Source organism: Aptenodytes forsteri, unplaced genomic scaffold (genome assembly GCF_000699145.1).
Source record: "Aptenodytes forsteri isolate BGI_AS27 unplaced genomic scaffold, ASM69914v1 Scaffold118, whole genome shotgun sequence".
In the NCBI taxonomy this organism is placed as follows: domain Eukaryota; kingdom Metazoa; phylum Chordata; class Aves; order Sphenisciformes; family Spheniscidae; genus Aptenodytes; species Aptenodytes forsteri.
The window spans coordinates 315,617-342,472 of record NW_008795859.1 but is presented as its reverse complement, the minus strand read 5'-3'; the positions used below and the strand labels follow the sequence as shown (position 1 = coordinate 342,472).

Genomic DNA, 26,856 nt, shown 5'->3' with positions numbered 1-26,856 from the left:
ATACCTCAAACAATCTTTCCCCCCGGTTTCGCTTTGAAATCGAGGAAGCTGGTGATCTTTCTCATGTAGGCAATGAGAATGTATTTAAATGAATGTCATAGGAGGAAATCTTAATACTTCTGGAAAGGGTGATCATTGCCAAATGGCAATGGATATGTTGCAGATATTGAGGAGTTCCTGGTAGCTGACTCCCATTCTCCAGCACTGAATTTTGCTGTTAGCTGTTCCAAATGGACAGATAGATGATCATCTGATTATGGGCCATAACTGTATAGTCAGAACCATGTTGATAGAGCAGACATTAGACTCCCAGCTCTCCTACAGCTGCTTTCTGTGCAGGTGACTTTCTACAAGCTGAGGAAGCCTATTTGCTGCTTTTTCTCTTGGTGGTTTTTTTCCTGCAGTCGCAAGCTTGCAGACCAGAAAACACGAAAATCGATTGACTGGGTGGATTTCCGCCTCCTTCACTATGCAGGAGAAGTCACTTACTGTGCTGTTGGTGAGTGTGAACAAAGTGCCTGTCTAGAAGTTACCCGAGGCTTTAAGCTAATGTGGTAGATGATAACTTGATGTGAAGATGAACTACAAAATAACTGCCCTCTGAAAGTATTATTACTTGACAGTCAAACATGAATGCAGTGTGAATTTTGAGGATATAAATTTCCAGACTTTGTGTTATGATAGATAACTTGATGTGAAGATGAACTACAAAATAACTGCCCTCTGAAAGTATACTTGACAGACAGTCAAACATGAATGCAGTGTGAATTTTGATATAAATTTCCAGACTTTGTGTTGAAGTGTGTAGCCTCCAAAAAGAATTAAACCTTCTTTTTTTTTCTTCAGGATTTCTGGAGAAGAATAATGATCTCCTGTACAGAAACCTGAAAGAGGTAAGAACAAAAAAGGGATGCAAGTTACCTTGCTTTGAAGCAGAGATATTTTGCAGAAGACTTATTTAATCTCTGTAGCAAACAAGAACATATATTTCTCCTTAGCGATGTTCCTTAGGCACTTGCATGCATGTCCTTACAGCTGTGCTGCTCAAGTTTAGAATCATCACAGTAGGAATAGCACCCCTGCTGAATAAGGCAGCTTTTCACTTACCCTGTTTCAGGTGCTGTGCAACTCTAAAAATGACATCATTAGAGACTGCTTTTTACTGTCAGAACTAGACAACAGGAGGAGACCAGAGACTGTGAGTTTCATCTTTAGTCTTAACTTTGAACATAAACTCAACTTCCCAAGTCTTGATTTAACCACTGAATCCAGTCCTTAGTCGTGAATTCGGTGGAATTTTTTTTTTGCTGGTGTTACACCTCTGCTAGCTTCCTGGTAGTTGAGCAGTGATGTTGCTGAGACAGCAGCAAGCAATGTGACATACCTTAATGTTATTAATGCATCCTTCTAAAACAAGCCCTGTGCCTAGCATCCAACAGTAGTTAGTTTCTGAAGGGCTACCTTGCGTGTCCAGCTGTATGACAGCAGTTCAAATATTCCAGCCAAGCACTCTGTCCAGGTAACTTATGATTAACTATGCTTCAAAAGCTTTGTGGTACTAATGCATGTGTCAGCCTTTTACTTACAGTTTTAAGATGGGTGCAGGGAATGAGTTGATTTCAATTACTGCAGTGCTTGAGTTTCAAAGCTAAAAGTTCTTTCAATGTCATCTTAGGTTGCAACCCAGTTCAAAAACAGTCTGACGAGTCTTATAGAAATCCTGATGTCCAAGGAGCCTTCTTATGTCCGATGCATTAAACCAAATGAGAACAAGGAGCCTGGTAAGGCATTGGGCTGAAGACACAGTTGAGATAAAGGAATGAAGTGAGGGAGGCTTTAGCTTGTAGCTAGGTACAGCATATATAAGCACACTCTGTGTGTGTATATATAAAAAAATCTTAGTTAAGCTAGCAGCAAAGTCATCACCTTTGGATTTGATCCATCCTCTGTGTGTGTGTGTATATATATAAAAATCTTAGTTTAGCTAGCAGCAAAGTCATCACCTTGGGTAACTGTGGATTTGATTCCTTCGTTATTTGTCCCAACACATGGACAAGTGAGTAAGCGAGCTTCCACAGACAGTATTTACCAGTGAATGTGTGTTCATACTACAGGGAAGTTTGATGATTATCTGATCCGACATCAGGTGAAATACCTGGGTCTGATGGAGCACTTGAGGGTGAGACGAGCTGGCTTCGCATATCGGCGGAAATATGAACTCTTCTTGCAAAGGTGAGTGGAACTGTTTGCTCTCTAGCCAGGTAAACCTGCCCTCCTACGAGGGCTTCAGAGCAAGGTTTGTTTAAATGTCAAGTCCCAGTGATAGGAGATGTGGAGGTGTCAGCAGACATTCTCCTGCACTGAAGATAACCTTTGTATGTGTCTTTTGCCTGTATCCATTTTGATCTGCTTTGGCATCTTCTGCCTTGAATAAAGCAGTAGGAATTTGGGGAGGAGAGTTTTGGGAAGGGGTTCCTCAACATCAAGTCATTTGTGTTGATGTCTTGCTGATGTTTCAGGTATAAATCCCTCTGTCCAGCTACCTGGCCACATTGGCACGGGCCTGCAGCTGAGGGTGTGGAGAGGCTCATCAAGCATATTGGTTACAAGCCTGAGGAATACAAATTAGGAAGGTAAATTTCCTTTCTCTGGCTGTGATCTCTGCTGCTCAGCTGCATGGTGCTTGCCATATTTGATCCTCTGAATTGTCTGACTGCAAGCCACTGTGTGGCCTTTCCTGGAGAGCTGCAAGATGTAGTGGTGTGAACAGATTCCTTTAGCTTTGCTGTTGCCTGACAGTGTGAACTGGACAGACCTGCCCGGGTCTGCAAACCTGACAGCTTCTGACTAGTGACTTCTTTAAAACAGGCCAAAGTAACCTCTCCCCAAAGGTATACAATGCACAGGAGCAAGGAGACAGATAAAAAGCCCAGATTCATAAGTTTCCTCTTTTTACCTTCCTGTTTCCATAGAAGCTTGAATCTAGCCGAGTTTCCTCCATCTCTGGGTTAGGGGGGATGGGCTGCCTTGCTGCAGCTCCACGTCTCCCTGTGTGCTTGGGCAGCCAGAGGCAACTTGCCTCTCTTAGGCTTGGGTTCTTTTTTAACTGCCTTTTGCAACCATTCCTGAACCACAACCTTGTCCCCCCTGCTAAAGACGAGGCGTGGGGCAAGGCAGGGCTTTTTAATGTCACCTTCAACCTGTGGCTATCAGAATCCATGAATTAATGTCTAGGATAATAGTTAAGACAAGGAAACCTGTTTTCACTGGGTTTTGCTGCTTATCCTGAGCTCCACAGCTCCTAGGGAAATTTGCAGGAATCCCAGGGTTGAGAATTACAAGTAGTGTAAAGGCAGAGGTCTCCACACCGCACCTTCTAGGGCGCCTGGGACCTTGTGCAGTAACTGGTGTTCTGCTTCCTTCCCTCTCCCTGCCACCCTTTGCCAAGTCCTTGGCACCCTTTCAGGATGTGCCAGCTGGACAAATGAACAGTGTTTATGGAGGGAGATGTAACTTGTCAGTATTACAGCTAGTTGGAGGACTCTGAGCCTGGTCAGGGCAGCTGAAACGATGCCTCACTGTGAATAAGTTGTTCATGGTCTCTTTTTCAGAACCAAAATATTCATTCGGTTCCCAAAGACTCTGTTTGCTACTGAAGATGCATTTGAATTCAGAAAACACCTGTTAGGTATGGTTCCGGTTCCCTTTATACATAGACTAAGAAGCAGAGCCTGGGTGAACTATGTCTCTGGGCTCCAGGCTCATGCAGCAGATGCACCATGGTGAGAGCTGAGACCCCTGGTCTGCATAGCTCTGGAGAGTCCAAGGAAAGCGTAGTAGTTGCCTTCCAGGGTGGGGAGAAATCACTACCTACATTGCTTATGTTCTGGATACGTATCTCCTTTAGAGCTCCTCGGTCCTACTAGTAACTGTTGGTCCCTGTCGAGGTGCACTAAGTACCTTTCCCCTGGGATTGGGATACCACCTGTCTCATCCTGGTGTTACCTGTTTGTACCTGCTTGAAATGCTTAAATGCATGGGGCTGCCTAAAGGCACGTTTAGGCTACTTTTGGTCCTGTTGGTGTTGTACCACCTTTGTTCCTCAGTGATTGTGCAGACCCTCCTGTGTCTTGGCACATGGTGTCTGCTGGGAGCACAGCTCCTGAATGCTCTGATCCTGTGGATGTGAGCAATGTCTCTGCTTTTTTTTTTTTTCCGCTAGTTTCAAGACTACAGGCCAAATATAAAGGATGCCTTGGAAAGAGAGAGTACAAGAGGAAGAGAGAAGCAGGTATGGGCTCTGGAATCGAGGACTCTTCTTAGGGCTATGCTTTCCAGTAGGACATGTAGCTTTGGGAGGTCACGAATCCATGTTGCTGCAGATTGCACTCACAGCTTCCCTGCAGGGCTGTGGGTGTTGGGGTCAGATGCAGGTGACAGCTGTATGAAGAGTATTCACACAGGTCCCTTCAGTTCTTTTTAGCTCTTGGCCTCACCCAGCTCTTGGCCTCACCCAGGCATCAGCTGTGCGAGCAGCTCTGTGCAGCGGCAGCACCCTCTGGTGTGCATGTGGGGATGTTCCGGGGTACCGAGGGAATTGCTCATTAACTGCTAGGGAAACAAACCCTCTTATCACAGTGGACAGGCTGATAAATAACGCTGCAGGCTCAAAGGCTAGCTTTCTGAGATGAGCTGCTTGCTGTGTACAGTACGTCACTGCCTTGATGTTGAGCTCTACAATGCAGGTAGAGCCAGATCAGTAATAAGAAGTTTAGAACATTTTCTTCTCTGTAATAAAAGATCAGCTTACGTCACTGCCTTGATGTTGAGCTCTACAGTGCAGGTAGAGCCAGATCAGTTATTACAGAGAAGAAAACTTTCTAAACTTCTTACTAAAGATCAGCCGATGGGAAGAGCTGCAAAAGAGCCAGTTATAACTTCTGCTATGTGAATTTAAAGAATAGTATGGCACAGGACCTCTGATCCTAATACAAGGACCTGATGAATTCTTGCAGCTATCAAGCTGGAGGCTTGTTGGCGGGGAGCGCTGGCACGGAAGGAGGCCAAGAGGAGGACATGGGCGGTTCAGATAATCAGGAAGTAACTATCGCTGTGGTGGTCGTGGGGAGGGTTGTGGGTCACAGCCTGGTGATGGTCTCTGGACAATGAGTCCAGAGTACTGACAGAGTGAGTCAAAACTATCTCCTTCACGCCCATTTCTAAGCTATCATTGTAGTTAGGACAGTTGCCAGATGGAGTTGATCAGAAATGCCTGTCACCTCTTCAGGAATTCTGACTTGCACCAATTTCTGTTGCTCTGCTAGTTTATATTGGTACAAGGGATCTCCAAACCAATCCTTTGCAAGCCTGTCCGTTCTCTTCATATATGGTCCTCCCTATCCGCTCCCTTAAACCCAGCTCCTGAATACTGCATCAAAAGTAGTGCTGATCCTCCTTTTTAACTCCAAAGCACTGTATTTTGGTCAACAAAACTTGGAAAAAAATGTTAATGTTTGGAATATTACAAAGCTTAATATTTCCATTGCTGTAACACAGGTGACAGTGCACCTCAGTTAACATCAATGATCTGTTAGCCTGTTGTGTGCCTTCTGTGACTTGCCTTTCATTTCCACTGATTTCTGAACGTAATGTGTAAATTCTGGTTTGGATATCTTCTGTAGATTCATAAATGGCTTCATCAATCGGAAGAAACCCCTTTGTCCAGAGAACACTGAATTTGTGCAGCTTGTGCAGTACAACTATTTGATGAAGCTCAGAGACCACGTTCCGAAAAATGTCTTGGACAAGAGCTGGCTTCAACCTCCTTCCATCCTGGAAGAGGTGAGGATTGCTGCAGGCTTCGGGAGAGGTGAAGATGGCTTCTGTTCTGTGGTCACGGGTGTGCACACTTCATGTAGGAAAAGAGCAGTGGCCTCCTGCTGGCTTGTCCTCTGTTCAGGCATGACGGCAGAGCCTTTGGAAGACCCTGAGATCCTCTGTATTTGGGGGAGGGTGGGAGTGGGAGGAATGGTGCTGCTGTTTAAGTTCCCAAGGGAAAGGAGGTAGCTTGGTGCTCTTGTTTTAAGGAATAGCAAGGAAGATGCACTGACAGAAAAGCGAACTCATGAACCCTATTAAAGACAAAGTTAATCCCGCAATTTGTTTTAAGCTTGCAGCACAGGTAGACTTGAAGCCTTTCATCTTGTTTGGGCTTTGGCAGGACAGGCAGCCTCAGTGCATGAATCGGACAAACTCTAATTGCTACCAGCAGAACTCTCATTCAGAAACAGCTGCTGACATTTGGTATGGCCCCTCTGATCCTGCCCGTAGCCTGGCTCGGGACCAGAGCACATCACTCTCACGCCGGCTGTGGCCAGTGCTCGGTGGGTGAGGTGGGCCCAGTAAATTAGAAAGCTCGGACAGAAGGTAAGGTGAAGAGCAAGGCTAATGGTATGCTGCGTGTGTGGTGCCGCAGTCTCGTCTGGGGGTGACAGATGGGGTTTGCTGCTTTTAGTAACTCTAGCAATGACTCAGACGCTTGGTGTTCTGCGTTCGTCAGCTGCTGCTGGGCATTAACCCTTCTCTGGTAGCAAAGCTCTTTGGTAGGTGGGTCTCTGGGCTGGGGGAGCTCAAATGAGTTGTGACTAAATGTTAAAGGTATTTGCTAGGACTGCAGCAGGAGTTGTTTGCACAACTTCACTACTTTTTTTCTTTTTCTTTTTTTCTTCATGTAGATGTCTGAGATGCTACAGAAAATCTGCATTAGGAACCTAGTAAGGAAATACTGCCAAGGTTTTACTGCTGAGAAGAAAGTGCAGGTAACTAATATGTGGAATGTAAATGTGTGAGTTAAAACACACCATGCATGTGTGATATCTGCTCTCTGTGAACCATATGAAATGCAAACTGCACCTTCTGACACACCACTGCTTCTTCCGCTGAACAAATGTTCCTGAGCCTGTGCTCCTACAGGTGCATGGGTCTCAATCTTATAAGTGCAGTTTTAATGCCATAATTAGGATAGATCCATAAATAAGAAAAGATCTGTAGGACTGTTCAGCCCCTCCTACCCCTTTATTTGGTGTAATACAGGAATAACCTAAAGATGTTGAAAGAAATGCAGCATGAGTTGGGTAGATACTGCATGAGTAAAAGGATGATATTGTGCAGTAACGATGCCTACGTTATAACTGCTGATGTTACTGATGGAAAAACTCTAAGAGGGTAAAGGCTGTTCCTTCTCAAAACAGTTACAGCAAAAAGTGGTAGCAAGTGCTGTTTTCAGAGGGAAGAAGGAGGGCTACCTGCAGAGCATAAACCAGCCTTTCATGGACACCCGACTAAGTGAGTACTCAACAAACCCCTGAAGGACTCAGCCACGTGCTCCTTGCTCAGGAAAATTCTGTTTGACAAAACAGACTCAGTTTCTAAGAGAAATTCCCATCTGACAGAGACAGCATCCCCTGCTGTGCTTGGGCCCTACCATTTGAGTTCCCTTCCTCTGTCATGTCTAGTGACACTAAGCTAATTAATCTGCCAGACTCTGCTCTCAAGCTGGGGGTACCTGGAATCCCTCTTGGGACAGATGGCTACAAACCCAAGCAAAATTCCCTGTGGGCTGGGATGGATCGGGACCCACCCTCCCTGTTCTGGATAGAGATGGGAGGGTGAGCGTGGATGTTGCAGTGCAGCATCGCCAGCTGTGGGGATCCAGTCCCAAGGACTGGAGCTGCTGGGGAGGAGAGATGTGAATCTTGGGAATCCATGTAGTCGGTGTTAAGCATATAAAAGGCATGAGAAGAAAGCCCCAGTAGTGCAGTGGCAGGGCGAGGGATCTGGGAGACTGGGTAGGGTGTGGTAGCAGTGGTGGGTAGGTGAGATGCTGGGGTCGTTATTGGAAGCTCCCAGAGAGCTTCAGCTGGAGCACTGTGCAGAAGGAAGAATGCTCTGGGTGGTGCTCGGCAGAAGTCCTTCTGTGCCAGGGCCTGAACCAAGAACAGCCAGTAACTCCCAGTGTGAATTACTTGTCAGGCAGGAAGAATCACTGAAACAGGTTTAGGAGTAGCTGGAAGTGAACACCCTCAGTTTAGAAGGGAGTGTACCAAGGGGACAAGGACTAAAGGGATGAAGACAATTAATGCAGCTCTCTGGTGTCTTGCTGGTGGGAGTGGTGGCTGTCTGTCGCCTACACTCAGTTTGTCTTTCTGGTTTGCTCCTCAGAAGAGAATGATATAAACCCCAAAGTACTGCAGCTCATCCAAGGTGAGAAGATCAAGGTAAGGGAAGGACAGCTGGAGCTCAGCAGCCCTTGAACCAGCTGTGTTGGAGTCCTGGAGCTGGCTCGTCATGCAGACTGGGTGATCCATGATGTCTGAGGCTGTCTTGCAGCCATGCCTATGTGGCAGGGCAGGCTGCTGAAGAGCAGTGTAGCAACTATTTCCTTGCTTCTAAATTGGAGATGGGTCTCAAAATTCACCTAGACAAAAAAAAAATTAAGATTACTTTTAATAAAATCCTAAAAAGCATCGTTAACCCTGTTTGGGCTGTAATGGGCAGGAGAAGTGCAGGTGTGAGCACTGCACTTCCATGGTTATGGCATAGAGGGCACAGGTAAACCGTCTTTCTCAAAGCGTGATTCTGCCATCTGAATTTCCAAGTATAAAAAACCGAGATGATTATAAGCAGAGGTTGGCAGCAGCTGTTGTGAGCTGGGATCCGCAGCTCTGCAGTGCGGTGCTGCTCCTTGCTGAACTGCTTCCAGCACAGGACCCTGCGGTAGTGAGAAATGCTGATACCAACTCGTTGTTTTCAGTATGTGACCCCCGTGATAAAATATGACAGGAACGGGTTCAAAGCACGAGACCGACTACTTGTTCTGACCCAGTCCTCAGCATATGTGGTGGAAATGGCCAAGATCAAGCAGAAAATAGACTACGCCACTCTGAAAGGTAATGGTGGAAGTCAGTGTGGGGCTTCCCTTTCTGCCAGTGAACCTGGGGGTGGAAAGATGAACTTCTGAAACTTGGTCTTTCAAAGATATTTGAAGCAATGATCCACCTGAGAACGCTTTTTCCTGGGGGATGGATAAAGGGTCTGTGTGTCAGCGTGCAGTTCCTTGAAGTATAAATCATGAGTAAGAGGACACAGTTCTCTGAAATACTTAAATGCAGGAGGACATCACTTTCTGCTGAAAGAGTAGATTAAAAAAAAGCTTTCCTACCCCACTTCGTAGGTATTTTTTTAATCCTGCCATTGTCTGAACTACAGTCCAGGGGTAGAATATATACTTTCTCCCTCTTCCCTTACCAAAACAAAGGTAGCATGGAAAGGTATGGAGCAAACGACTAATGCACCGTGTTTAAATAACCACTGTTGGAAATGTGTTATGGACAAGTGCATGACAGAGAAAGTGATCTTCAGAAGGTGTTTTGAAAACTGGGAAGATAATGGTGGTGTGGAACCGTCTTTGGTAGTTTTTCCTCTAATTCTTGGATTTCTTTTGAAGGTATTTCCACCAGTAACCTGAGCGATGGGATTGTAGTCATTCATGTTCCCGAGGACAACAAACAGAAGGTAGAAAACAGAAATGTAGCTACTGTGAGCTTGTGGTTGGTAAGGTCTTGTAGCTGACAGTTCTAATACTTTCCTATGAAATACTGGGATTACACAATTACTGATGTTTAGTAATTCTTGTAATCAGCTAGACCTTTACATTCTTGCTGTCTCACCATGAAAGCTTTCACTTTCCTTTTTTTTAGAGCCAAAGTCACTATAAATCCTCAATAGTCCCTGGAAAGGCTGTTTAACAAACCAAACTTTTACACGACTCTTTTAATTGCTGTGTAGTTATCGGTCCCTTCTGCACAGCAGTTGCTCCTCTGGCATTAGGAAGGAGTTTCTCTGAATGCACGACTGCTGTGTGGCTTATGTGCTGGGGTGACGCCAGGTGACACTCTGCCTCTCTTTTGTTTCCAGGGAGATGTGATACTTCAGTGTGAGCATATCTTTGAGATGATCACTAAACTCTGCATGCTGGCCAATAAACAAAACCTCGTTAAAGTTGTGCAGGGAAGGTAAGGAAGGAAGTTGAATGGGTAGTATTGTGCAGGCTGTATTTTATGGAAGAACCTGCTTCAAAAACTTTTAGGCCTGGACTACGTAAGTCAAAACTATTAACATCACCCCAGCAGACAGTGCCCTAAAATGATTAGAGGGCTGTCGTGCAGTAGCACAGTTGTTTTCATGGCTTCCTTTCATAGGCACAGGGGAAACAAGATGGGATGCACGGGAACGAGAAAATATATTAAAAATCATTACAACCTATTTCCCACGCTAATGAGGCTTGCTTCCATGATGGCTGTGGTTGCACCTTGCTAGGTGTGCTGCTCTGCTCTAAGACCTGCCCATGATCCATCTGCTTAAAACCCAAACTCGTTTTTAAAGTACAGTCACCTATAACCACGTTTTTCAGGCTTCTGCTGATGTGACCTGGGCATGAGGTTGTGGGTTTAGTGGTTTCACAACGGATCTCATTAGCACCAGCTCTGAGGAAAGCCTGCTGGGCTGAGCCTGTGGGTCACTTCAGGATAAATGCTCCTCTCCCTAAAAGATTGAGAAGGCCCTGAAATGTGATTGCTGAGCACAGGAACATTTTCAGTCACGCCACCAAGCTAATGGCAGGTGGATGCAGTCTGTCTCTCAAATCTCTACATGAATTGAAACTGGCATATGAAACCTGTACTTCTGCTCCAGCTTTTCTCTCTGGCCTTTGCATTTCAATTGTAATTAGATTCTGTGTGTTCAGTGGTTTTCTCCAGGTCAGATCTGCTTATCTTCTAGTGCTTAATTGCACCAGGAAAATTCAAATGCCCAGACCGGGCAAGCATGCTCCATTCATCAAACCCTTCTGGCTTGTGTGGTATAATGCAATTGTTTAGGAAATTTACCTAAGCTGGAGGGCTCTGATCTTCTAATCTAACAAGATTTGCCAAGGGAACAGAAATAAGGGGGGCTTAGAGTAAAGCCTATTGCGAGGAAAGCATCTAATGAGTAATTCTGTCTGTATTTGCAGTCTTCAGTTTCGCATTGGCTCTGGGAAGGAAGGGACAATGGTGTTTACCGTTGGGCAGGAGCCTCAGGTCTTTAAAGCCAAAAATGGACAACTAACAGTGGTAAGGCCTCATCTAAGCACTGGAAATATGACTTGTGCTTTCTCCTTTGATGCTCAACCCCTGTAGAGAGCACAGCTAAGTTCTAGCAAGGGCCCTTTGTATGGTTCAGAAGGACTTGATTCCTCTTACAGAGCAGAGAGGTGCATGACGTAACTACCTAGTCAGTAGCTACCTACGTAAGATAAGGCATAATAGATTGTCATCACTTTGTTGGGAGTTGCACCTTGCACATGAATCGTTGCTGCTACTTGCTCTCTCAAGCTAGCATGGGGAGAGGGAGCAAGGCTCTCTCCTGGCTTCGTCATTTAGAGAATTTAGCCTGAGCCCAAATTCAATGTGCACCTGCAAAATGAGGACTCAGGTGAAGCTTGCCACCTCTTGTTGTCTCCTTCAACCAGGTTATTTCTGAAATCGGTTGGGGGACGGAGGGAAAGCATTTCTTTTCACCCAAGCAGGTTATCTGAGAAGGAAGGCTCTGTCTGACCCAGTGGCAGTCTTGGCAGAACTGCCGCTGAAGGGAGAAAGAATTCTGGCTCTGTATACAGCTATGGAAAACGGGGGAGCTTTGCTTCTGTCCTTGCTCGTGGTCAGGCAGGGAGGTGTGCTAAACCTGCCTCCATCAGCTCACAGCTGCAAGGCAGTCAATGGCAAGTGTGGCTGGAGGAACAAGGAAAGATGTGGGTCTCTGCTGCTTCACCGGTGAGCCTAGCGTGTTTGGTACTGTTAGCGGACAGCTCCAAGGAAGAATTGCCTGCTGAGGTGTAATACCCTTGGGGCACTGGTTAGCTGTCCTTGCAGTCCCGAGACGAAGGGAGTTGTCTCTACATGTCAATTGTTAAACAGAAACAACATCAACCTCTTTTCCTACAGCCAGGACACCTCAAGGACATAACATTTGTACTTGATTTAATGACTCCTTCCTCTTCTTGTCCTAGGTGTCAACTCAGGCAAAGTCTTGATGAGAAACAGTTCCTGTTCCTGGTCGCTGTCTTGGCTAGGAACGGAAAGGAGCCTGCAGGATGAGACCAGCACTCGCATCTCCCCTGGAATCTTTGATGCCACAGGGCTGCTGTGATTTGAGAGTTTGCTTGCATCTTTTAGGCTCTTTTTTTATAGCTTAAAACTATTCAGCTCTGCTAAATAAATTCCATTATGTTGCTGTACCATTCCAGTGAGCATAGATGCTCGTAACACAGTCACAGGGAAATGTTTAAACCAAAAGTTGCAGTTCCACCTGTAAAATGTCCGTCTCTGTGCACTCGGTAAGAGCTGAGAGCGCTGACCAGTCAGGAAGGATTAAGATAGAAGCAAAAAGGCTTCTCTAGCTGTACTTTGAGTCATGACTCACCAGAACTGCATCAAGTGCAGATCAATGAAGTTACCTCTGGCCTGAAAACACCTTTTCTCTCAGGCAGACTGGCAAAGCCTTTAAAACCAGCAGCTAGTCCTTTGGCATGTGAAGAGATGGTTAAATGTAGCAGTAGGGCTGGTGCTGATATTTTTATTTGGCGCATCAGCGTATGAAGCTGCTCATCTGGAAATCTCAGTAAGCTGCTTTCTTGTCTACTCTGACATGGGGGAAGATCTTTTGCTTTTAGAGTAACACTGTCTGGTTCTCCCTGCGCAGCAGCTATGCACGGCGCAGTGGAGGCAAAACCATAAAAGATGACCAAAATGCCTCCTCTTAAAGAGGGATGTGCTGGCTTGATGCAATCCAGTTCAGAAGAAACCGGTCTCCTGCTCCTGAAGAACCTTCATCTCTCCCTATGGAGCTGGACCCTACTCACTCAAAAGCATGGTAGGCACTGCTGTTCCCTTGAGGTGTATTGGGGCAGGTACAAGGGGAGAGGGGTGGAAGGCAGGAATTCCCTCTGCTCCCTCCTGCCTGGAAGCTGCAGCTGTACTGCCGCTCTCTGTTCATAGCGCTTACTCTGCTGCCTCACGTTGAGGCAAATTTTGTGTAGCGCCTGCTCCAGCTTGCTTTGGCTAGGCTGAAACTACAGCTTGAAGACCCTCGACTTGCTGCCCTTAAATCCTGGGGTCTGCAGAGTCCCGAGAGCCAGATCGCTGGTGCCTCTGCCATGAGCAGTGCCAGGAGGTAAAACTAACAGCCGGGGGGAGGATGATGTCTGGTATTTCTTCCTGAAAGTTCCTTCCAGCTCCATGGACCATGAGGACAGCATGCTTCAAACAAGTAATAAAGCGACTCACATGTAAATATGAAATATCTTCTAATTTATTGTTATATTTAAAAAAAAATACATATTGCAAACATCAACCATACACTGAAATCCAGCTTAAGCTTTTTTGTGCATAAGTATAAAGTGGGAGGGAATGATTGTACAGAACAGATGAATGTGCTGCTATTGTCCGTGAAATGGAACAACTCCATTAAGACTGAAATTTCGGTTCTGCCTACCCTTTGCTCTAAGGCAAGACTGGAGCTTGGAGCCTTCTACAAGGCTTTGACCAGGTGATGTCCTGCAGCAGGTGGAGCTCAGGGTGGGATCCAAAACCTGCCTCATGGAAATACAGGAGCAGCTGCTTTGGTGCTACAGCTCCACTGGTATAGGTGGGAGTAAACACCCCGTCAGGGAGCTTTAAGCCAGGGGCCGGTGGTCACTCTTGCCTCTACTGTGCAGCCCTAACTGTGTTACAAGCTGCAGACTTCAGTCCAGCTTTTCTGCATTATGCTGATGGACAAAATCACTTCCACAAGTTAGACTTTAGTCAGCTCTACTCTGCTGTACTGTCACTATTAGTGTCTGCTGTGGGGTGCTGGAGGATCAAAGCAGACGGGTCTGCACTCCCCGTTAGTACGAGGTAGTACTAGATAATCTAAAGAGCTGCTTCTGACCAGGCCAGCTGCCCTGTACCCCAATCTTCACCTGAAAGCTGTAGAGGCAAAACCATTTACAGTAAAAAGGCTCAAGAGCTGAGAGCATTTGTGCAATGGCATTAACTAAGTCTCTCTCCACAGACCAAGGACAAGTGGCCAGTAGGTAAAGGACATTCTAATGTGACAGCAGTACATCTTTACTACACAACTACAGCACACAGAGGGTTGTCAGGAGTGTATTAAGGCAGAGCCTGCCCGTAAATGCAGTAACAAAACTGAAACTTACTCAAACTCTCCTGGAGTGACTGACTTACTAAACCAATAGCTATATAAACTGCTGTACAAAGATTAAAAATAATCATCCCCTGTTTTTTAAGAACTTAGTCTGCAAAACCTGAAAGAGGAAATCCTGAAGCCAGTTAAGAATCTATTTACAGAGAAGTTAATCACATAGATGTCATCTGTCAGGTGCTTAGCACTGGTGTCAACACATGTCATCTCCTGGAGCTGAACCTGCTCTTGCACCACAGGATGCAACTGGATTTTGTTTGAGCAGCCAGTGCTGGGTTGCTGGAGTCGCCCCTGCACTGTATGGGGAAAGAAGGTAGTTCAGCACAGAACGACAGGAATCTCACAGGAGGGAGCCAGCTCTCTAGTGTTAACGAAGCAAGCAGGGTTTGCTGCAGGACTATCAGCATATTCTACAGTAATCAGCTGGTGTTTCCTTTTCACCCTCTGATGGCCAGCAGGAGCACAGTGGGACTGTTGAGGCATGGGCGTTAGACAGAATGGCTTTATATAGTGCAGAGTCTAGACCCCTTCCAGGGCAGTAGATCTGTTACAGCTTATGGGCTCAGAAACCCATAAACAGCCCCGTAACGTGCCAGTAAGTGTCAAAGTACACAGTGCTGGAGAAACAGAGCAATTCAGAGGACCTTCCTTCCTTATGTGATAAGCTGGGGAGGGTGGAAGGTAAGAAGGGAGAGGCACTGGGTCCTTCACAACAACAATCTGCACTATGGACTTCTACAAACCCAGTGTGTTGCAAACACGTCTAAGTACAGCTTAAAATAGAAGCCCGTAACTGTCAGGACATAGCTGAAGCTGCCAAACTATGGTATAACTGACATATCTGTTTACTGTTGAGCTCTTATAAATCAGTAGCTGAAGAAGAAAGAGTAGAGGAGACAGGTACAAGAAGTTAGACACCAGCTGTCTGTAACTTAGAAAAGTCTTTGGTTCCTAGAAAGATGACCTCAGCCTAACTTTGAAATCTTCTTAGCTTTACTTGATGATCCAAAATTGTACCACTGAGCAAACGCCTAATGCTTTATTTTAGCCTCTACGGACAAGCTATACATAGTTTGAGATGTAACTGCTATTTGAAATAGAAGTATTGGAGTAACGTAGCTGGTGATGCTGACAACACCTTTGGTTTTTAAAATGTTAACGTGCCATTAACAGCCCTGAGCCAGGAGCAGGAATCCTTGCAGCAGGAAGTCAGGCAAAAACAAATAACCACCTCACTGAGGAACAGGAACATGGAGCTGCTGCTCTGTATGAGATGTCTGCCCATTAAGACCAGCACTAGATATTCCAGATGAAGGGTCAAAAAAATCTAGAATAGGCCAAAGTACTCTGCTGCCTGATTGCAAGTTTAAGACTTCCTACATTGGGTTTCTCTCCCTCTCAGGATTTGTTACACTAACCGTTACAGCTGTGGCTCTGCTCATTATCCTTTAGCATCCAGTCCTATTGAATAATACATGATCTTCCACTATAATTGTTACTTGACTCCACAATAGGCAATAAGAGACAAGGAGGTAGATAACATATTCATTTATAATAGAAAAGTACTCTTAGAAAACTAGACTACGTAGGTCTTCTCTACACAACATTTTAGCTCTGCCCTTTCACACACAGCTGCCATTTCTGAAAAGACTTGGAATATGCTCAGGATAAAGTCAAACAAGGAATAACCGCCTCTGGGCCACTGCCTACTCCTCTTCCCCATGGTACTCGCGTTGCCCTCGCTCAAAGCAAGACAATGCTCCTGTATTGGTTACAGAACTGAACGACGGCTGCTGGCCTCCTACCTACGCTAGGCTGGCATGGAGTGTTTGGACCTGTGATGACTACTGCTTTACCTGCAGTAAAGAAAGCACAGCTTACTGACCTGCGATCTGATGGAAATAAACTCCCCAGCTGAGACCTGGGGTCAGACAGAAGTTCTAAGCGCTAACTGGTAGCAACGCCACCCTAAGGAAAAGCAATCAATCACATACAATTTGCTCCTGATTTTCCTTTTGGAGGAATTTGACATCTTCCACCCTTGAACCGCACGGATAAAGCAGGGGCGGGTCTCCACAGTTCAGTGCTGTAGAAACTCCACTGAACCCTTCGGGGAGCAGGTCCCGAGGGCTGTAGGGAGCCACAGCCAGCCACCCGGCAAGCCGAGCCCAAGCAGCTCCCGCTGCTCCCTCGCACTGCTCCGAGAGGGCTCCCTCTGCCCCTCCCCAGCACTACAGGAATCTAGTCAGCACGTGTCATTTGTCCCTCTGGGAGTCACGCCGGGGCATTTCTGAGCTACCAACCCTATCACCTACAAGGCCTGGGAGAAAGGGAGCTCTGCAGTAGCTCTGGTGTGTCTAGATCGCTGCATTTCTCCCACGCCTGAACGCCTAGGAGACAGGGTCAATGAGTGCCTGGAGGGAAGGTATACAGCTGACTGACCATTTTTTGTGTTTGTTTTTTTGTTTTGTTTTGTTTTTAAAGTGCAGGATAATTACTAAAGCCAAAGGAAGCCAGCCCTCTTCCTCTCTAGCCACAAAATAGCAAAGACGAGTGCTACAAATTCAGGGCATTTCTCCAGATGCTCAATAGGTCCTTACAGTATCTATCGTATGCCCAGTAACCTTATTTATTCTTGTCCTAGAACTACTGCATTTAAATACCCCAAATAATCTAGTTTGTTACAAAACGTAATTTACAGACTTTGCTGAACAGAAGTTAAACCGCCTGGTCCTCTGCTGCAGATAATCCATCAGACGAAGGGCAGCACCTTCCAGACAGAGCTGCGCAGTCTGCGGCTGTCGCTCGGCTCACTGATGCAGATGGGCCCTGTCATCCGGACGTTTAATATGAATTCTTCGCACGCGTTCAATGCGCTCTCGCTCCTCATCTTCATCTAAGTGATGGGAGCGGCCAGCTGCCCCTCCTGTGGCTTCCAAGAGCGCATTGTCGGGTCCCCTCCCATCCTGGGACTCGTACAGCAGAATGTTCAGTGTCTCCTCGTAAATGCGGGCTTCTGGGAACTCCACCTACCCACCCAAGAAAGAGAAGGTCACTCTCACCTATTGCCAGTCACTGCAGGCACCAGGTTACCTCATTTTTAATTCCTGATAAGTTCTTGCTTTTAAAATTTCATAATTGCACTCGAGCCACAGAAATCCTCTCTAGCACAATCGTTTCTGTTTCATTATTTGCTTTCAGCTTTTGAGACCCAGCAACCAGGGTTTTTTTCAGAACTGGCCTGCCCGCAGGGCAGGCTCAGACAGATTTCTCCTGGGAAAGGTAAGAAGGCACGGGGAAGGCATACCATGGCTCAGCAGGATCTCTCTTTACATAGGGATGTAAACCAAACTTGGTTAAATGCGCAAGTTTGTCTAAAGATAAAGAACTCGACTGAGCTTGCATTATGGCGTATCACAATTGCCCTGTGTTAAGTGAAACAGCCAAGCAGTCCCCGCCCTAACGAACCCACAGGATGAGCTCCGCTGTGCTGCTCCCACTTTGAATGGCATTGATTATTCTATAGAGACGCTAAACAATGAAAGGAGTGTTCAAAATGGAACAGATGTCAGGATGCCAGTCTGACAGCAGCTGGGCCTGTTGCTGGAAGCATTCAGGGATTTATTCGTACCTTTGTCTGTTTTTTCTCAGTAGCATAAACAATGGAAGTGCAACAGACTTCGGCAATCTTCCGCCCCTGCCCGTAAAAAGACCAGCAGCAGATCTCATCTCCAATCACATCTTTTATAAAGAGCACTCTCCCATTAAACCTCAAGGACAGCTTATCGAATAGCTCAATGTTCTTCAGCATGTTGTCATCAGAGTTGCTGTGAGAGATGAAGGAAGGCAGCAGTCACGTTAGGGTAATTAAGACAGCACACAGAATGGAAGGGGGTGCAGGCAGTGAGCATTTACAGGCCCATACGCCCAGTTTCCTTTGACTTACTGTGTCTCTACCAAGGTAGCGTTACAGTCGGTATCCAGGACTGCAGTGGATAACTCATTTGACTAGTACAAGCAAGAAAACCTGCTGCTGAAGAAGCAGTAATACGACATCAACAGTACTGTGAATAATACTGTCCAAGGCCATTTCATTTGTGTACAAAATTCTATCACCCAAATGAAACCATTCCTAAGCTCAAGCTCAGCACCAACTGGATGGAAGCAGCGTTGTATCATGAAACATACACAGACATAAGGAAAGGGGGACAAGGTCCCAGACTTGATGGTTTTGCCACTTATTGAGACCACTGCACCATGGGAGGCTTCCTGTATTCAACTGATGTGCTGTAGCCCATGGGGAATGCAGGCCAGCAGCTGGCCAGGAGTCTCTGCCAGCTCCACCTAAGTATTAGAGGAACTCCTCTGGCACAGAAGTAGCACATGCTTAGCCTTCCATTGATGACAGTAGGCTCCCTTCTGACAAAAGTTTGAAATTAACTGGGAAAAAATTGAGTGCCTGCCAGCACCAATCTGTCATTGGTTCTGAGTGAAGAAAAAGCAAATGCTTATCATGGATTTTAGTCTGTGAAAAACTTCAAAGAAGTCCAGCTGAAGTCATTTACCTGGTGTAGGAATATTTGTTGTTGCTTCTGTTATATAGCAACTTCACTGCTGGCTGTAAAAAACAAACCACAGATCAGTTACAGGAAGTGCAGTAAGAGCTGGAATCTCAGCTCAGTCCCAGACCCCACAGCACAGAAGCTGCAATACAATATGACGCCATCAGGCCCAAGCCCAGTGGGATTTTGTTGTTGTTGCTGCTGCAAAACTGTCATGCACGGGCTGGCAATGGGGCTGCAATCCCTTCTGACCCCGTCTGTGACTAGACCATAACCCGTTCTCACCCGCTCTCTGCCTTTTTGCCAAAGCTAATCGTTATCACCAGCACCCTCCCCTCTACCTGCCACAGCGAGCAGGCTTCCAGAAGCAGGAGTCATTGATTCACTTTAGCTAAAGAAAGCATCTGTTGTTAATAACCAGAGTGGACAAATAAATGGAAGATCTAATAGCCCTGAGGATCTGCTTGATCAGCCTGCTACTGCCTACGCCCTCTATTTTAATACCTTATGTGGAGAAACAGGTGGCCAGGCCCAGCCTGAGCAACATTTGACTTTTAATTCAGAAGAAATGTTTAGTCTGCTGTAGATTTTCAGTGCTTTGCAGCTCAGCAGTTGAAGTGCATGTATTTTAGGGTAAGGCCATTGTTGAAAACTAAAGACCATTTTCTAAAGAATACTTGGTCAAGGTCCCATGGAAGCCCGGGGCAGCAGGCCAGCACCCTCCCAAGCCACGGCACAGACTGGCCTCTCTTACCTTGTTAGAAGTGGCTATAAGTTTTTGCTCTTCTTTGGAAGATGTGATGACTGGTACCTTGCAGAACGGTTCATATGCATCTTTGTTCTGCTGAAACAAGAATCAAACAGCAGCTGAATGTAAATAGGCCTTAGGGCACGCTCCTGTTAACTGGGAAGGTCCTGCATATTCTGTGCTGAAGAGTTCAGTCTGCAATCCGTCCTTACACCGCACTGAGTGGCCATTTCTGGTCCATGCTCTGAACCAGGCTGGCACTCCAGCTACCGGGCAGCATTCCTCTGGGACCACCTGAGATGTTCATTTCTACTCTCTACCACTCTGCAAACACAGGGACTGAATGTTATGTACCTATTCAAATGACAGGATCTGGAATGTGGCTTCACTCAAATAGGACACCAGTAAGAGTGGCTTCAAACCTAAGATGAGCACCCCAGAGGAAAACAAAGAACAAAACGGGACTCCCAGCAGCCTGTGGCTACTGCGGATACAAGCAGCTGCTCTGGTCTGGCCAAAGGACCTACCCCATTCTGGCTGATGCTGGAAGTATTAACTTCTGTCACAGAGCTTGCGTTGATGATGGATCATTTCAGCATGTAAGACCCTGACGGCAGTGGAGAACACAGCAGAGGAGCCAGGCTGCTGCTCCTTGCATGCTCCCAGCAGCCAGCGGAGGGAAACTGAGCAACTGTTTATCCCTCACTGTAACTGGGTAGCACTAAATGTTGAGAACAACTCGGTACGTTTTTCTGGATGTGACCAGACTCCAGCAGATCAATGACACGAAGTATTTCAATTTCATCCCAGCCTCAAAAAGGCACCAGGTGGAAACTAGCAGAAAATCTTGCTCTGCCCAGAGCAGCCTCCTCTTCCTGACCCCTCACTGCAGCCAGAGTAACCTGACTCCTCCCTAGCTCTGCGACCTACCTGCAAGGCTGCTTGGCACTCGTCCACCAGCCCCTGGACCAGGTAGTACTTTGCTTCAGCCAACAACTCTTCTATCTCCCTGCGGCTCTCAGGGAGCGGCACAGCCCCGTCACGCAGGTAGTTCAGTATTGTCCCAAAATGCTTTCCACAGCGGTCAATCAGGATCCAGCCTAGGGACAGAAGAAGACCACAGTACAGAAGAAGCAGAGGCAAACGCGGCAAAAGGCCTTGACACTGGCCTGGGACTGCTGTACCAAGCAGGTTCCTGCCAAGAGAGACTAACTCCAGTTCCTTGCTTGAGCTGGTGAGCAGAGGAGCAGAAAACACAGGGAATTTATCGTCTCCTTCTGCGTTTCAAGTGCAGAGTATGTGGGAGTAAGGTAGGAAGCTCACTTGTTTCTCATAGTTCCCCAGTTATTGACAAATGATTAACTGAAACAGAAGAATGAATACTTCTCATTCTCAAACTAACCAGCTCTGTTCTTCCTCTACTCCTGAAGCCCTGACACGTTCTATTATCTTCTTGCCTTCTATCTTAGGGCCCTGTTACATAGATGTGTGGTTGTTTCTCACAGACAGCTTACTAGAGCCAGCCAGACGTGACTGTCTAAAGGTTGTTGCACCTGAACACAACACGGGGACCCACCGTGATCCACCATCTCCAGATGTGCAAAAAGGTCGGCAAGAGAAAGGCAGCACAGACTTTGGCAGCGTCACGCAAACACTGTTTCAGTCTCTATATTCCCAAAGTGCATTAATTTGGTAGAACAAAGTGGTTATTAGCACGATGTCTTAAGCTGCTGAAAGACATGACGTGACAGCATGCGTAAGCAGAATGTAATGTGCAGCCCCTGCCCTGGAGCTCACCAGCGCTGCCATGTACTGACAACGGTGTGAAGAAAAGAAAACAGAGCTACAACCGAAATGCTTTCCAGTTAGCTGGCGATCAAAGGATCTGCGCTTCACCTCTTGTTGCCAGTCTGTTGCCTGAATCAGGCCGGACCCTGAGAATTGTTAGGCAACGTTGAGGCTCGAGTTTCCATAAATGAACAGATGGCCACTCTTACAGGCTGCAGCTCAGGAATGCAGCGAGGAAACGCTTGTGGGGAAGGAGTCATATTTTGGACAAATAAGGAAAGTAGGTTAAAGCAGACCCTGTATGTTCTGCATGAATGGAATTACTAGTAAAGTCTGAACATTTGGTTCAATTTGGAAAGTGAACACAGCCCTTTCATGCTGTTCTGTGGAAAACCGAGACATTCTCCAGCAGTTTACTACAGGCTTTCCATCTCCCTCGTTACCCCGCTGTCTACATAAAACACAATGTATGCTCGCAATTGTAATTTTACAGACTGTAATAACAAACGAAAAAGCTGGAGGCAGAAGGACTAGAGACAGAGAAATCAAAGAACAGAAGACTGATCCAGGCTAATGAATACAGTACACCTAACCAACCAGAGCAGAAAAAAGCCCATTTGTCAATGCAGAGGTATGTAAAGCAAGATCACCCATTTTAAAGAGAAGAGCACAAGACGTGGTAATAAACAAGGACATCCATATTCCAGAAATGCAGCTGTTGACAGAGTTTACTAGAGTACACCAACACATAGGGAGGTAAAGGGCAGGCCGAGAGCAGAATCCCCCAAATTCTTTGTTATCATCTCTGCTGTGATTCCCTCTGTAGGCTGTAAAAATCTGCTGCAACGTTATGTTTACAGATGGCGAAACCAAAGCAGAACTGGCTCACTTTCATGTGGAGGGGGGATGAGAAAATATTTCAAGCAGCATTGCAAAATACAAGTGACTGCTAAAACAGCTTTCAAAAAACCTTCTGTTTTAACCAAACAGCCAAGCGTACAGCCAAAGCGAGATGACTCACAGGAAAGCGACCCTGCTGCCACTCAGTCACGGCTCTGCAGAGCCTAAGAAGTGGGTTTCAGCTATAGTCTTTTAAAGCTATTTTTTAATAGCAGCGTTACAAAAATGTCCTGTGATCCATTTACTGAGGTAGGAATACATAATCCATGAACTGTATGTACACACATTAGACTTTTAGGAAATTAATCTTTTGTTTTACAAGAAGTCTCAGGGACAGCATCCAAACAACTCAAACTAAACCAGACTACATTTTCTGACTAAGCCTTGACAGATGAAATTAGTAGCCTGGCACTGAAGACTGCCTGATGCTCGACAGTCTTACTAGCAGCTGAATGAAAAACTTGCATCTCGATCAACTGGTTAATGGCAGTGGGGAGTGAGGAAAAAAATCACGCTGCAGAAGAGAAAATTGGAAACAGATGGATGCACCTGGAAAACTCACATCCTTCTATCAGCTCATTACCATAAAAATAAAATTTTCAAAATATGCCGATTTGCTACAGTTCATGAACAATTTCTAAGCCGAAAATAATCATCTGCCACCCACCAACAGAGAACTCCCGTCTGTCCTCCTACAGCCCAACTAGCAGCATGTTGTAATTGTTAAGCTTTGAGAAAGAGCTGGGGAGATGGTGCTGGGGTCAGAAGAATGCATCTAAACAAAGAGGAGGACCCCGTGTGACACATTCCACAGACTGCTTAAAAACCTTACTCCTTCCAGTTTCTCCACAAGTCTGGCTTCTTCTCCTAAGAAACACTTAGTTTTGTGCCAGATTTTGGGTGTGACCAATTAGCAGTATTTTGAAGACTTTCAGATAAAAAGAGTTTCCTTCAACAGCTCTAATGCTATTGTCCCAGTTTCCAGCATCACGCCAGGCAAGGGGAGATAAAGCAAGAACTACGGCAATGGGAGTGTCTCAGTTACAACACACAGGAAGTATCAAATTCCTATTAAAACACAAACTGGCTAAATGGAACAATCCCCCACAGACACTGCTGCGGGATTCTCAGCAAAATAAACTTGCGATTTTATGTCTCAAGCATGATACTTTAGCAGATTAAACTCCAGTTACCCTCATATTAGCAGTAATGCTGTCAGCTGCTCTCCAGCGAAAAGTACCTGCACTTACACGGACTCCGAGCCTTGGGAACGCGATGTACCAGCCCTCCCGCGGTACCTGCCCAGGACGCCCGGAGGAAGCGCTGAGACCACGCCAGGGTGGGCTCCCAGAATTAATTTGGAATTTCCCATCCATTTCCAAACTGAAGGACTTGAGAAGTCTCGAATTATCAAATTTTGTGACACACAGAGCAGCTTTAGGGAGGGACGGGAGGATACTTTTGGAATTGCCTGTAGTTCAGCAGCAAGGGTCTTCAGCGAACTGGTTCACGACCTTTCCACTAGAACACCCCTCCAGTCTGCCCAGTAAGGGTGCCGGTTCCCATTTGACAGGTTTTTTTCAATTTGACCCACAGGCTGGCTTTTTTATGCAACCTGCACAGACCCATGACAGGTAGCCCAGAGACCCTTTGATCTGGAGCCCACAAACCGCAGCGCCAATGTTACCCCTTTACAGCAGCTGAAACTTGCAAAAGGCACGGTATAACACCCGGAACAATGCAGCGTTTTTTTCCCCAGCTTAAATGTAAGGACTTCTAGCTAAAACAGGAATATTCAGCTAATTAGGTTGTATTTTTTACATTTTTTTCCCTCCAAATCCACTTCTTCCTATCTCAAGAAAGCTCACCACAAGAGCCTTACTAAATCCATCACTTGTTCCACATGACCTCTACATGTAGACTATTCTAAAGCACTCAAAACTAAGTCCAATTCATCTAACCATGTATTACATTTTCTATGCTGTCAGCAAGTTCAAACAAAATTTTCAAATAATTAACTAGTCACAAGAAAGGTGTTTTCAACCTTTAGGCTCAGTGATGCAGGAGCTATTGTTAAAGGCAAGGTATCCAAGTCCATAAGCATAGTTATGGGCAAAATGGCAGCACATAAATAGAAAGCTGTGCTTCCAGTTAAACTCTGTGACACTCCCACAATGTGAGAATGCTGATATAAAACTATGCTACCAGTTGCAGTTATCACAAACACATTTTAGCTATATTATTAATTTAAACATAAATGTTTTAAAGAATCTCAGCAGAAGAGAAAATCAACGTATCTGGTAAGGAAGTGAAGTATTTGAGCGCTGCTCCTTTAGAAGACTATAGCTTGACATACCGCATATTCCTTCTTTCCAGACACATTTCACGTGGAGACCCCCGTTTGGTGGCTCTCTCCTTTTACTGTCAGTAATACGATAGCAAATTTTCTAAAGATTTTGCAACTGCTTTTGTTTTAGTGAAGCCAACAATCAGTACTCTCCCAAGAAAATAGTTTCATTTAAAAAATCAGCTCTTAGCTCATAACCCCCGCCCAATCTTCAGAGCAAATTTTATACTTGTATTTGAGGTAAGGAAACAAGATGAGGGAACTGCCTTCTGAGCTTCAAAGTAAATACGCAAGTCCTGACTCATAGTTTCTTAATCACTATCCCCACCATTTTCCATATGCTTAAGAGCTTTAGCATTAGTATTTCAAAAGAAAAAGATAGCCTGTGCTATCTGGGCCTGACAGGAGCCTTGGGACTTCTTACTGTCCTTCTGTTGTTTAGACAACTATCCAAGTCATACGTGTCTTTTGTTCCACATCTTTTCTCACTTGTATAAGCTACGAGTTTTAACACTAATAAAATGTAGAAATATCTGGGCCTATGATTAGATGTCCCTCTCTGTTCTCTAATATTTTTCTCCAGCCCCTGAGGAGGAAGGAAGCCCGTGCGAGGGACGCGGGGAGCAGCCCCTTACCTTCGCTGTCCGTGAGGACTTCCATTCGGCCACTGAACATGGCTTTGAGCATGGTGTCCTGCTTGGTCAGGGTCTGCATGGTGGTGTAGTAGAGGGCACCACCAATGTTCAGCTTGACATACTTGGAGCTCGGACTAGTCCCTTTGAAGGAGGTAGTACGAGTCGCAGCCGCCGGCACTGCTGAGCTCACCACACTTTCTCCCGACATCTCTTCCTGCAAGCAAGGAGTTACCAGTTAGACCTGCAGTTCCACTGCATGACACCCAATTTTGTGTTACCATCAGTTATTTTACACAGAAGTAGTCATAGATGTGCTGGGCACTATCAGCCTCGGCTCCTCTCTGCCCCTTTGCAAAGTTCTCAAATGTTTTAGATGTTTAACTTTGTCTTCTTGCTGACAGTGACATAAACCAGCGAAAGAACATAAATCAACTCAGCCAGTGAAGAACGCTGTGAAAGCTGAGCAGCATTTTACACTGAGAAAGCCAGTGCTTTCCCACAAAAACTGCGTTCATTTCTTTCACAACTTCTAAAGCTTAAGTTCTTACTTGGTGAATAATCTGGTATGTAACTGGGCAATTCCCAATACGCAGAGCCTGAGCAGACGATTCGTATGTGTTAAAATGCAGACTATCCACGGACTTTCTTGAGGCTTTTTTTCCTTAAAGCATACATGGCTCTACAGAGAGCACACACAAGCTTCCCACCCTCTTCCCTGCACTCCCACATTTCTCAGCACACCAGAACCCGGTGTCCAACATCCCCCACTACTGCCCGCAGTCCCCAAAGTGGACTCCGGTCAGCTAACAAGGTCACACGCTGTAACAGGAACACGTTATCTTAGCACCGCAAATGCTCTGAGAGCCGCTAACGATAAATCCTTAATCAAGCTGCGTCCCTGTGGTTAACTGTTTTGCCTCACAACGTGACAGGATGGGATGATTAACGCCCCGCCATCTCAGGCAGACCCAGGTCCTACAACTCTGAGAGCACGCTGGCTGACTACTGTACTGAATGATTTTTGCTCCGCTGTCATGAAAGGCAGAACTATCAGATGGCAAATCTGAACGCAAGTTCAGAAATGTAGTTACGTGTCCAGATTGCGTTTCACAAGGTGAGGAAGGGGGACGGCTAGAGGTGGCCAGAGGGGACCATTCCCTCTGTCACGGGGGCCTGCCCAGGGCTCTCTGGAGTGCAAAGGCACGGGGTGCAGCCCCACGCTCAGGCTCCCCCCAGCAGCTGAACGCCCCCACCTCTTGGCCAGGAACCGTGCCCGGGCTCCCAGAGCGCGATCCCGCGTTGTGGCACGACCCAGCGCACCGGGCCGCAGCCCAGCACCCTGCCACCCGCAAGGCACAGAGCCGCGGGGCTGCCCCCCGGGCCCCCTCAGGCCTGCCCTCCCCAAACCATGCCAGCCCGTGGCCAAGGGCCAGCCTGGGAGGACCGGACCCTCCCCGCACACATGAAAACCAGACCGCGGGCACCCCACCTTTTGGGAGCCGGACTCCTCTCTCTGCTCCCCGCTCTCTAAGCACCTCAATCTCGGGGGCTGGACCACCCCCACACCCCGCAACC

At 46.3% G+C, this 26,856-nt stretch overlaps 2 protein-coding genes across 3 annotated transcripts in view; one reads left to right on the top strand and one right to left on the bottom strand.

Annotated features, from left to right (window-relative positions):
* MYO1H (myosin IH) overlaps nt 1-13,390 on the top strand; it is a 36,426-nt gene extending 23,036 nt beyond the window's left edge. Inside the window, exons 15-32 of the mRNA XM_019473307.1 lie at nt 405-499; nt 847-893; nt 1,118-1,198; nt 1,676-1,781; nt 2,115-2,232; nt 2,520-2,633; nt 3,612-3,688; nt 4,223-4,291; nt 5,016-5,100; nt 5,682-5,841; nt 6,735-6,818; nt 7,251-7,344; nt 8,221-8,276; nt 8,813-8,948; nt 9,506-9,573; nt 9,976-10,073; nt 11,072-11,171; nt 12,107-13,390. Of these exons, the coding sequence (XP_019328852.1) occupies nt 405-499; nt 847-893; nt 1,118-1,198; nt 1,676-1,781; nt 2,115-2,232; nt 2,520-2,633; nt 3,612-3,688; nt 4,223-4,291; nt 5,016-5,100; nt 5,682-5,841; nt 6,735-6,818; nt 7,251-7,344; nt 8,221-8,276; nt 8,813-8,948; nt 9,506-9,573; nt 9,976-10,073; nt 11,072-11,171; nt 12,107-12,130 (1,612 nt within the window). The 3' untranslated portion in view covers nt 12,131-13,390. The remainder of the gene's footprint in view (nt 1-404; nt 500-846; nt 894-1,117; nt 1,199-1,675; nt 1,782-2,114; nt 2,233-2,519; nt 2,634-3,611; nt 3,689-4,222; nt 4,292-5,015; nt 5,101-5,681; nt 5,842-6,734; nt 6,819-7,250; nt 7,345-8,220; nt 8,277-8,812; nt 8,949-9,505; nt 9,574-9,975; nt 10,074-11,071; nt 11,172-12,106) is intronic.
* KCTD10 (potassium channel tetramerization domain containing 10) lies at nt 13,388-25,490 on the bottom strand. 2 transcript variants are annotated; one of them, XM_009283843.2, is made up of 6 exons: nt 25,282-25,490; nt 20,542-20,711; nt 19,618-19,707; nt 18,867-18,919; nt 17,933-18,128; nt 13,388-17,330 (listed from the first exon to the last, which is right to left on the bottom strand). In XM_009283843.2, exons 1-6 carry the CDS (start codon nt 25,487-25,489, stop codon nt 17,112-17,114), a joined length of 936 nt encoding a protein of 311 aa, XP_009282118.1. In that variant the 5' UTR covers nt 25,490; the 3' UTR covers nt 13,388-17,111. The 2 variants fall into 2 exon arrangements, with proteins under 2 accessions (XP_009282118.1, XP_009282119.1); XM_009283844.2 differs by having other exon boundaries at nt 19,618-19,704.
* Between the last annotated feature and the right edge of the window lie 1,366 nt (nt 25,491-26,856).

Excerpts from the sequence above, each read along its gene's own strand:
- KCTD10 (XM_009283843.2), bottom strand. The coding sequence starts at position 25,489 with ATGTCGGGAGAAAGTGTGGTGAGCTCAGCAGTGCCGGCGGCTGCGACT. Across the intron at positions 19,708-20,541 it reads AGTGCCAAGCAGCCTTGCAG|CAGAACAAAGATGCATATGA; the intron begins GTAGGTCGCAGA and ends TTCTTGTTTCAG. Across the intron at positions 18,129-18,866 it reads AACAAATATTCCTACACCAG|CAACTCTGATGACAACATGC; the intron begins GTAAATGACTTC and ends CATCTCTCACAG.